At 51.5% G+C, this 12,187-nt stretch overlaps 1 protein-coding gene across 1 annotated transcript in view; it reads right to left on the reverse strand.

Moving 5' to 3' along the window:
- The window catches only part of LOC142486967 (putative 2-ketogluconate reductase), a 71,273-nt gene that overhangs the window by 44,754 nt on the left and 14,332 nt on the right, over positions 1-12,187 (reverse strand). Inside the window, exon 4 of the mRNA XM_075585549.1 lies at positions 11,816-11,912. Coding sequence (XP_075441664.1) covers positions 11,816-11,912 — 97 coding nt within the window. The remainder of the gene's footprint in view (positions 1-11,815; positions 11,913-12,187) is intronic.

The following is a 12,187-nucleotide window of genomic DNA, read 5'->3' on the forward strand; positions in this document are numbered from 1 at the left end:
ACCAGAAGAGGAATTGGAGATACCGTGGACTTAGAAAAGCGAGAAACCGGGATGCAGGTTTAAGTAAGGAAACATGAAAGACTGAAGGAATCTTCAACGAGGGTGGAAGACGCAAACGGTAAGCCACAGGATTAATCCTCTTGACCACAGGAAAAGGACCGAGAAACTTAGGTGCTAACTTCATGGTAGGAACCTTTAAACGAATGTTCCTGGAGGAAAGCCAAACACTGTCTCCTGGGACGAATTCTGGAACCGGGCGTCGAAGACGATCTGCCTGAAGTTTCTGTCTCCCAGTAGCCACCCTTAAGTTCTCCTGAGTCTTTGTCCATAAGTCCTTTAAGCGGGAGATGCGTTTATCAACTGCTGGTACTCCTGAGGTTATAGGAGAGAAGGGTAGGCGGGAAGGGTGAAAGCCACAATTTATGAAGAAGGGTGATTCTTGAGTGGAGTCATTGCGAAGGGAGTTAAGAGCAAACTCAGCCCAAGGAAGTAGATCTACCCAATCATCCTGAGTCTCGGCTATGAAACACCGAAGGTATTGTTCCAGGTTTTGGTTGGCCCTCTCCATCTGCCCATTGGTCTGTGGGTGGTAACCCGAGGAAAAATGAAGTGAAATACCCATCCTCCGAGAAAAGGCTCTCCAAAATCTTGACACAAACTGGGACCCACGATCAGAGACGATGGTTGCAGGTACTCCGTGAAGACGAAAAATCTCCTGGATAAAAATGTCCGCCAGCCTGGAGGAATTTGGAAGACCCCTTAAGGGAACAAGGTGAGTTTGTTTGGAAAAACGATCAATTACCACAAGGATGGTATTCTTTCCTTTGGAGTCTGGGAGCTCCACAATGAAATCCATAGAGATATGGTTCCAAGGACGGTCTGGAATAGGTAAGGGAAGAAGAAGGCCTGCAGGTCTAACCCGGGGTACTTTATTGCGAGCACAAGTGCCACATGCTTTGACGAACTCCTCCACATCCTTAGCCCTCTCACGCCACCAGAAGGTACGTTGAACAAGGTCGTTGGTTTTCCGTATCCCTGGATGTCCTGCAGACTTAGAGGAATGGCACCACTCGAGAACCCTTTTGCGGTGTTGAGGCGCCGTGTAGAGTCTTCCCTCCGGAACCTTGAGCCCCATAGGAATCTGTGATTGCTCGGATTGAATCTTGCCCATAATATCAAACGAGTTGGCGGACAGGATACATCTAGAGGGAATAATTGTCTCTAGCTGCTCTTCAGACTTGTCTTCAGCAAGGAATTGTCGAGACAGAGCATCCGCCTTTAGATTCTTGGAGCCAGGGATGAAGGAGATGAGAAAATTAAATCGAGAAAAAAATAATGCCCAGCGGGCTTGTCGAGAGTTCAAACGACGTGCCCCTTCTAAGTAAAGAAGGTTCTTATGGTCTGTAAGAATGGTTATGGGTGTCTCAGTACCTTCTAAGAAGTGTCTCCACTCTTCTAGTGCCAATTTGATCGCCAAAAGCTCCCGGTTCCCGACATCGTACATCCGTTCTGCGGCCGAAAATTTCTTCGAAAAGAAGGCACATGGATGCAGTTTAGCTAACGGAGATGTCCTCTGTGACAAGACGGCTCCAGCCCCGATGTCCGATGCATCTACCTCCAAGGTAAATGGAAGTTTAGGATCCGGGTGGTTGAGGATGGGAGCTGACACAAAAGCCTTTTTTAGCAGATCAAATGCCCGTATGGCGGTTTCAGACCATGATGAAGGATCTACACCTTTCTTAGTGAGAGCCGTTATGGGAGATACTGTAGAGGAAAAATTGCGGATGAAACGTCGGTAATAGTTTGCAAAACCCAGAAAGCGTTGCACGGCTTTGAGAGTGGTAGGACGAGGCCAGTCCAAAATAGCCTTAAGTTTCTCTGGATCCATGTTGAAACCGGAGTCAGAGATAACGTATCCCAAAAACGCCACCGATTTGAGGTGGAACTGACATTTCTCCAATTTCGCAAAGAGATGGTTCTCCCGAAGGCGTAACATCACTTGTTGAACATGGTTGATGTGTTCTTCAACGGATTTAGAAAAGATGAGGATGTCATCTAAGTAAACAATAAGAAATGTATTAAGGATGTCCCGAAAGATCTCGTTGACAAAATCCTGGAAAACTGCTGGTGCGTTGCACAAACCGAATGGCATAACCAGGTACTCGTAGTGGCCGTCATGGGTGTTAAAAGCAGTCTTCCACTCGTCCCCCTCTCGTATCCTTACTAAATTGTAAGCACCTCTCAGGTCCAGTTTAGAAAAGATAGTTGCTCCCTGGAGACGGTCGAAGAGTTCCGGAATCAAAGGCAGAGGGTATCGATTTTTGCGTGTGATATTATTCAAACCCCGGTAGTCGATGCATGGACGGAGAGAACCGTCCTTCTTCTTGACGAAGAAGAATCCTGCTCCGACCGGGGAAGAAGATTTTCTGATGAAACCCCTTTCTAAGTTCTCGGCAATATAAATGTTCATGGCTTTTGTCTCTGGAAGAGAGAGAGGGTAGGATCTTCCCCTGGGAAGAGGTGCTCCAGGAAGTAGGTCAATGGGACAATCAAAAGACCGGTGCGGCGGTAGTACCTCGGAACGTGCTTTATCGAATACGTCACGGAATTCCCAGTACACAGAAGGTAAGGAGTTAATCTTCTCAGATATGGTAGATACTCCACCGATCTTCTGGAAAACCCTGGTACATGTCTTGGCACAAGAAGGAGACCACTGCACAGGTTCCCGATCCGTCCAGTCGATGCGAGGATTATGAAGTTGGAGCCAAGGAAGACCCAAAATCAACTCAGCAGAGGGAGTGTGGATTACATCGAGAGTAATGATCTCCGTATGGACGTCGACGAACTGCAGTAGAAGAGGTACCGTCTGTAGTGTGATAAATGCCGGATTTAGAGGTCGACCGTCAATGGCCTCCAGACCTACAGGCGTCCTCCTGTTGATAAATGGAATATTGTTCTGTCTAGCAAAAGTCTCATCAATGAAATTACCTGCAGAACCGGAATCAATGAACGCCCGTGCCCGGGTGTGAAACCCCTCTCCAGACAGTATTATAGGCAAGACTATCCTGGTAGGAAGGATGTTTTGGACGATGGGAGAGAGGGTCAGTATTCCCAACGAAACTCTCCGGGATCTCATTGAGAGCTGGCGTTTTCCCGGTCTGTGGGGACACTAGGGTAAAACGTGAGTGGAATTGCCACAATACATACAAAGTCCGGCCGTGCGCCGACGTTGCTTCTCAGCAGAAGACAGCCTGTTGCCCCCCAACTGCATTGGTTCAGGAATGTCCCCGGAAGAAGGTGACGGAGCCACGAAGGTGGGAGCAAGACCTCTTGGAACCCGTTGACGGTAATGAGAACGTTCGTATCTCCGCTCCAGTAGGCGCTGATCCACACGGATAGCCAGAGCGATTAACTCCTCCAGGTTAGTAGGGCGATCTCGTGCGGCGAGCTCATCCTTTAGAGTTTCAGCCAGACCTTGCCAGAACGCAGAAGATAGAGCCTCGTTGTTCCAACCCGTCTCAGCAGCAAGAGTGCGGAACTCCACAGCATACAGGGCAACCGAACGATCTCCTTGAGTTATGTGGTGTAGAGCAGAAGCTGCCGTTAACTTCCGTGCTGGAGTATCGAAAACTCTTCGGAATTCCTCAACGAAAAGATCGATGTCCTGTGTGAGAGACCCCTGTTGTTCCCAGATGGGAGAGGCCCATGCCAGTGCCTGGTCGGTGAGAAGGGAGTAGATGTAGCCAACCCTGGAGACAGAAGACACAAAGCGAGAGGGGGAGAGACGAAATTGAACGAGACATTGGTTAATGAAACCCCGGCATCCTTGGGGATCCCCCGCGTAGTGTTTGGGAGGAGGAATACGTGGTTCTGGATTGAACGGAGGTATCGGGAAAGGATTCGCCGGTGCCACGGGTGGAGATTGGCGCGTGAGGACTCGAACTTGAAGAGTAAGGGCGTGGACGCTTTGCTGTAAAACATCCATTCGTTTATCAGATTGGTCCAGATAAGACTCTAATCTTGTAAAAAGAGCAGTATGGGCATTTAAAGTCCGCTCCACCTCAGCGGGGTCCATTTTTGGTGGGCTGAGCATAATGTAAGGATGTGCTCACCACAAACGAGACGGGACCGCGGTGCTGAGGTGGGAAAGGTTAGAACACCACCCACAGCCACGTGGGCACGTCTTGAGAGTAGATTGGTCTGGGGTTCCGGATCGGGGTAGGAGAGGTACGGTTGGTAGGAAGGCCGTTTGCCAAGTCCGGGGTTGGAGAGAGGGACGTTGTAGTTTACCGTAAGCCAGGATCGGGAAGCCAGAGGTGCGGAGAGTCGTGTAGCCGTATGCCGAGTTCAGGTTGCCAGAGGTACAGGAAGACGTAGCGGAAGCCGGTTCGGTTCACGAGGAAGTCTGCAAAGAGAACTAGGGAGGCAGAGAATGGTGAGAACAACTGGTTCTATGCTCAGCCAACGAGTCAGTGATTCTGCCAGGTATATATAGGAGAGAGGGTCCAATAGCAGTGCAGCAAGGTGGAGGTGTGTAGAAGGGCCAGGATACCGCAGGGATAGGTCCAGAATGAGTCCCATGGGAGGAGCCATAAAGCCCAGTAGTCTGAGTGCATTTGATAGCAGCAATGTTTTGATGCGCTGTACCTTTAAGGGGTTGAGGCGACGCCGTGTGGCCATGCCTCCGTATAGCAGGGTTTGCGTGCGCGTGACCGGGTGAAGCCGCCAGCCCGAGATTAGAAGTGCAGTCCTGGCGTGCGCGCGCGCGCCCACGTGAAGCAGTGACCGGCGCTCCGGTGAGGGAATGAGAGTGTGCTGCGGGGATCTCCGTCGGAGCTGTAGGTGAGTGAGGAGCACGCCGAGGGCGGCGTGACTCCCAAACCCTCACAGAGACAGAGAGAGTGTGGGTGAGAGACAGAGAGTGAGAGAGAGACAGACAGGGGAGAGACAGAGAGAGACAGAGAGGGGAGAGCGACAGAGAGGGGAGAGCGACGGAGACAGAGAGGGGAGAGCGACAGAGACAGAGAGGGGTGAGCGACAGAGACAGAGAGGGGAGAGCGACAGAGAGGGGAGAGCGACAGAGACAGAGAGGGGAGAGCGACAGAGACAGAGAGGGGAGAGCGACAGAGACAGAGAGGGGAGAGCGACAGAGACAGAGAGGGGAGAGCGACAGAGACAGAGAGGGGAGAGCGACAGAGACAGAGAGGGGAGAGCGACAGAGACAGAGAGGGGAGAGCGACAGAGACAGAGAGGGGAGAGCGACAGAGACAGAGAGGGGAGAGCGACAGAGACAGAGAGGGGAGAGCGACAGAGACAGAGAGGGGAGAGCGACAGAGAGGGGAGAGCGACAGAGAGGGGAGAGCGACAGAGAGGGGAGAGCGACAGAGAGGGGAGAGAGACAGAGAGGGGAGAGAGACAGAGAGGGGGGAGAGACAGAGAGAGGGAGAGAGACAGGGAGAGACAGAGAGAGGGGGAGAGACAGAGAGAGGGGGAGAGACAGAGAGGGGGGGAGACAGAGAGGGGGGGGAGACAGAGAGGGGGGGGAGACAGAGAGGGGGGGAGAGACAGAGAGGGGGGGAGAGACAGAGAGGGGGGGAGAGACAGAGAGGGGGGGAGAGACAGAGAGGGGGGGAGAGACAGAGAGGGGGGGGAGAGACAGAGAGGGGGGGAGAGACAGAGAGGGGGGGAGAGACAGAGAGGGGGAAGAGACAGAGAGGAGAGAGACGGGGGGTAACTGATTGACGGGGGGGGTGTAACTGACTGGGTGGGAGGTGGGATAACTGACTGGGTGGGAGGTGGGATAACTGACTGGGTGGGAGGTGGGATAACTGACTGGGTGGGAGGTGGGATAACTGACTGGGTGGGAGGTGGGATAACTGACTGGGTGGGAGGTGGGATAACTGACTGGGTGGGGGTGGGATAACTGACTGGGTGACTGGGTGGGGGGGTGGTTACTTTAACTGACTGGGTGACTGGGTGGGGGGTGGGATAACTGACTGGGTGACTGGGTGGGGGGGGTGGGATAACTGACTGGGTGACTGGGTGGGGGGGTGGGATAACTGACTGGGTGACTGGGTGGGGGGGTGGGATAACTGACTGGGTGACTGGGTGGGGGGGTGGGATGGGTGACTGGGTGGGGGGGTGGGATAACTGACTGGGTGACTGGGTGACTGGGTGGGGGGGTGGGATAACTGACTGGGTGACTGGGTGGGGGGGTGGGATAACTGACTGGGTGGGGGGGTGGGATAACTGACTGGGTGAGTGGGTGGGGGGGTGGGATAACTGACTGGGTGAGTGGGTGGGGGGGTGGGATAACTGACTGGGTGAGTGGGTGGGTGGGTGGGTGGGATAACTGACTGGGTGAGTGGGTGGGTGGGTGGGATAACTGACTGGGTGAGTGGGTGGGTGGGTGAGTGGGTGGGTGAGTGGGTGGGTGGGTGGGATAACTGACTGGGTGAGTGGGTGGGATAACTGACTGGGTGAGTGGGTGGGTGGGATAACTGACTGGGTGAGTGGGTGGGTGGGATAACTGACTGGGTGAGTGGGTGGGATAACTGACTGGGTGAGTGGGTGGGTGGGTGGGTGGGATAACTGACTGGGTGAGTGGGTGGGTGGGATAACTGACTGGGTGGGTGGGTGGGTGGGATAACTGACTGGGTGAGTGGGTGGGTGGGGGGGTGACTGACTGGGGTGACTGACTGACTGGGTGGGTGGGGGGGGTGACTGACTGGGTGGGTGGGGGGGGTGACTGACTGACTGGGTGGGTGGGGGGTGACTGACTGACTGGGTGGGTGGGGGGGTGACTGACTGACTGGGTGGGTGGGGGGGTGACTGACTGACTGGGTGGGTGGGGGGGTGACTGACTGACTGACTGGGTGGGTGGGGGGGTGACTGACTGACTGGGTGGGTGGGGGGGTGACTGACTGACTGGGTGACTGACTGGGTGACTGGGTGGGTGACTGGGTGGGTGACTTGACTGGGTGGGTGGGTGACTGGTGGTTACCTCTGGTGTCCTGCACACACACATTCTCTCTCTCCTATACACACACACACACACACACACACTCTCAATCTCTCTCTCCCATATATACACACACACACACACACACTCTCAATCTCACTCTCATACCCACACACACACACACGGGAAGGGACGTGCGCGGAGGGGAGAGAGGAGAAACACCCTGTTACTTCCTGCCGCCCGGGGCGGGAGCACCGAGGGGAGAGAAACACCGACTACTGCAACATCCTCAGACCCGCGCGGGCAGCGGTAGCACCGGAGGGAGGGGGGGGGAGAGAGAAGCACCCTGACTACTGCAACATCCTCAGACCCGCGCGGGCAGCGGTAGCACCGGAGGGAGGGAGGGGGGGGGGAGAGACACCGACTACTGCAACATCCTCAGACCCGCGCGGGCTGCGGTAGCACCGGAGGGAGGGGGGGGAGAGACACCGACTACTGCAACATCCTCAGACCCGCGCGGGCAGCGGTTGCACCGGAGGGAGGGAGGGAGGGGGGGAGACACCGACTACTGCAACATCCTCAGACCCGCGCAGGCAGCGGTAGCACCGGAGGGAGGGAGGGGGGGGGGAGAGACACCGACTACTGCAACATCCTCAGACCCGCGCAGGCAGCGGTAGCACCGGAGGGAGGGAGGGGGAGGGGAGAGACACCGACTACTGCAACATCCTCAGACCCGCGCGGGCAGCGGTAGCACCGGAGGGAGGGAGGGGGGGGGAGAGACACCGACTACTGCAACATCCTCAGACCCGCGCGGGCAGCGGTAGCACCGGAGGGAGGGGGGGGGGAGAGAGAAACACCCCGGCTACTACAGTATGTTACGTCCCGCGCGGGCAGCGGGAGCACTGGAGAGAGGGGGGAAGATGTATCAATGTATATATAAATATTTAAAGTGTATTTACCCCACCTCAAGCATGTGTCCAAACTCCTCCATGACCGGATCAGTGCAGGAGCTGACACAATTATACAAGAGGATACTATGGAGGAGGAAACACGCACTAGGAGACACGCACGAGGAGACACGCACTCCCCCCGCCCCCCCCATATTACTTACCCGTGCAGAAAGGGCGGTTTAAAGTCCTGTCAAATCCATCCCGCGTCACAGCCAATCAGCTCCGATTTTTTTTTTTTTTTCGATCAGGGGATTTTTTTTTTTACACAGCAGGGGAAAGGTTACTGGCCACGAGCCAATATCCGATCGCAGCTGGCGAGTTGGCGACCGGGTTTGTCGAGCACTGCATATACATATATATATACATATACACATATATATATACATATACACATATATATATATATATATACACACATATATATACATATATACACACACACACACACACACATATATATATACACATACATATATACATATATACATACATATACATATATACATATATATACATATACATATACATATACATATACATATACTGCACCGACACACTTTATTCGAGCAAATACCCAGTATGTACCTGGCAGATACCTGGAATGTGCCGCTCCTCACCTCTGACAAGCCCCGTTGCGTTTGCCTTCCCAGCCTGGGTTCATGCCTGACTGACGGGCGGCTGATCTGTTAAATGATAATGATTAGGATTTAATAGGCTGCAATGCTTCGCGTGTCTACCAGATGGCATAAATTCATGAATTGTAATGCAGTATATATATATATATATATACTGTGCAGTATTGCAGCCAGCGGGAATAAAATGCTTCAATCCCTGCCTGGAAAATACCTCAATGCACTCGGGCAGAAAACAGTCACAAACCTCAATACACCCGGGTATACCCGAATTCGTGGGACTAGCCGAGCTCGAATAAAGTGTGTCGCCAGTGTACACACACACACACACACACACACACACACACACCTTTTGTAAAGCGCTGCATACACTGTGTGCTCTGCATTCATTTATATTTACATACATACATACATACATACATACATACATACACCACTAACATTCAGGGACCATTTAACACCTCTAGCCATAAATTGCATCTACACACGGGGGACGGAAAAGCACAGATAACATTCTAAGAGACACTCTTTAAGTAAACCCTTTGCTTGCTTTATTCATTGTAACACTGCCGGAAGAAGTGTATCTCGAAAGCTCGCACAAATAAAAGAATTTCGTTAGCCACAGAACGGTATAGTCTATTCATTTTTGAACATTCAGGGACTATTTACCACTTCAAGTCATAAATCGCATACTACACAGGGTGGGGGGAGGGGTATTACGGTTCAATCACAGATAACATTCCTACAGTATATGCACTGTTTGTAAGTTTAACCTTGCCTGCTTTATTCAATGTACCATCACCGGAAGAAGAGATCAATTTATCTCGAAAGCTCGCAAGAATAAAAGCATTTCGTTAGCCACAGAACGGTATTGTCTATTAATTTTTGAACACACACACACCTTATGTCGTAGTCAGGGCAAATGTTTGTCCAGGTAGTACCCGCAGATACGACCAAGGTGAACACAGTATTTCACAACAGACGAGACATATACCCTACAGAAGTTTCCAAGAGAGATTCCAGGGTGTAACAGAACCGGTCCAAACGGAAGGTTCATATTGGTCTTGGCATTTGCGCGCCTGTAAGCGGCCACTAGAATACAGAACCGCGACATGGATCCCTTGTTGGTGATGAGTCAGCCAGAGCCCGCAAGGGGCTCCTTAGTGAAACAGCATAACGGATGTTATGCAGAACGGGGACAGGTCAACCAACTAAAGTCAAGAACAGTGTCAGTACCTCCCTAGGGTGTTGAGCCAAGGGCACCAAGAGAAGCAGAAGGTAATTATACAAGTAATATAACCGTATGAAGCCAACTGTAAAATAAGCTGTACTGAATGCGACAGAAGAGCAGTGTCGATGGATGTTCATAAAGGCTCATTATTTGTACCACAAAAGTTCCTGTTGCCCATCATTTCACCTGCATACAAGCCCCGCCTGCATGGATCCAGCACCCAGACAAGGTAACAGAAAATGAACTAGTGTCATTAGTGTCGGGCAAGGAGGGTTAAACCAGAGTTTAGCGTTAAACACACAGAACCCCAGCAAGCTCATTTTAGGAACCGCTGAGCCCCAACAAAATATATATGTATATAAAAGTGTCAAAACGGAGAGCTATTGAGCGTGGCAAATGTATACAACAAGCGACAGAGAAGCCCAATGCTACATCCAATATGACAAAAATATACAGTAAAATACTTGTACATTCTCTTGAAAAGGGGTCATTTAGTTCAACCCTTTGGCCAAAGCATTGTAAGCCTGCGAGTCACAACAAGGCAGACACCTGTTCACAGGTCTTAACACTACCAGATAAAAAAATACTAATATACCTCTATTAGGATTAAAACTATCTATCTTAATTTACCTCTATTAAGAGGGAGAAAGACCAACATTGGATCTATATCCAGTAGAATGAAAAAGACCTGCTGACTTGGCAGGCTTACGTGGCTCGCAGGCTTACAATGCTTTGGCCAAAGGGTTTTACTAAATGACCCCTTTTCAAGAGAATATATAAGTATTTTATTGTGTAGTTTTGTCATATTGAAAGGGGAATGTTGGGCATTTAACGATGGGCACTGCACGCTGGGGACGGGTTGCAAGTTTAGGCATGTGTGCAGCCAGTGTGGAGGTAACCACCCCGCCAAGAAGTGTTTCAAAGCTCCGTAGAACCCCTACCAGGGAGGTGGGTATGCCCCTGACGAGGGCCCCAACACCGGTCAGCTTTAGGGGTTGAGCCATTGGGTAGGGGATACCCTGACCGGGAGAGAGCAAGATGTCGGGAGGAGGGGTTTAAAAAGGGGAGGGGGGATTCACACACCAGTGGTGGGAGGCCCCATTTGCACCCCGCTCTCCTACCCCCCCCCCCCCCCCCCACCACCACCACTTGTCCTGCTAATTTTTGCCCCACGGGGGGTGGTGCAGAAGGATAATAAAAAATAGATGAAAAGTGGGTAGGTGTATTAAAGCGAAGCTTGATATAATCACAGACGCGTGCCCTGTAAGGGCGGCAAAGCGTTAGGCCGGGCAGCGATCGCAAGGGGGTGAGAGTTTTCCTGACACAAAGATTCAACACCTCTAACCAAATTTCAGTCCAACAGGAATTTTAAACGTTGCCGGGAAAGAGGAGGCATAAATGCCACCAGCTTTGGCTTGACACAAGGGAGATGGAGTGCACCCGTCGGACGAGGGCAGGGACAATTTTATTAACAGGCGCAGTCCTTTGCAAGCGATCGGAAGGGTTAGGGTCACAGCTTCTTGTGTGGGGTGAGTCCCCAGTAAGTGGTCTTAATGGGTCCTCCGGGTGGCGGAACTGTCAGGCCAGTCATCGTAGGGACTCCGTGAAGACGCAAAATGGGGCTCCACCCGATGCGGATGGGCCCCAGGTAACGGTCCCCCTGAAAAGATTGTGCAGGCTGGAGGCACCGACGCAGGCGGTCGGGCGCTGTACACCTGGCACCAATCTTAGGAAGCTGGGCTCTATCCTATGCAGGTAGGCCCAGGTGGCCATAAGGGGGACCTAGGGTGAGAGGATGACGTGGCGGTTGAGAATAGTCTCCCGGTGGCGGTAGATTAGGGTGGGTGGAGGAGGGTTGACAAAGGACTAAGCTTATGGTTGACAGTTATTTGCAAGTATTGTTAAAACAATAAAGCTGTGACCAATTTTACTTCCACAAAACTGTGCCGTCTCACTTTGTTAGGTGGGGTGTAAGTAAACCACGCGGTAGGCACACTAAGCCTTTATAGGATTCAATTTCCTAAAGTCAAAGAGAACGTACCTTGGAAGTGGTTCAGGATACGTGACATCTAAAGCCGCAGCTTTGATCCTCCTATTTGTAAGCGCTTCCACCAAGGCATCCTGATCAACTACCGGGCCTGTGACAATGATAATAAACAATCTTAGCTTGTGTCCACTTTTATTAAAAATAAGAACATGGAAATAAATAGGGACGTTAGAATATAATTGCCCTAATAATTTTTTTAATAAACGCCTTTAAAAGCAGCCTACAGTCCTTATTTTTTAATATGTAAAGCATTCGACAATATATACTTGTAGATTCTTACCTAAGCTGCCAATCGTTTAGTGCTCCTGTTATAAATCCTTATGGTGTTACCAACATAATGGCTGCTTCAGTCAGTAACTCAGCAGC

This window comes from Ascaphus truei, chromosome 2 (assembly GCF_040206685.1).
Source record: "Ascaphus truei isolate aAscTru1 chromosome 2, aAscTru1.hap1, whole genome shotgun sequence".
NCBI classification, from domain to species: domain Eukaryota; kingdom Metazoa; phylum Chordata; class Amphibia; order Anura; family Ascaphidae; genus Ascaphus; species Ascaphus truei.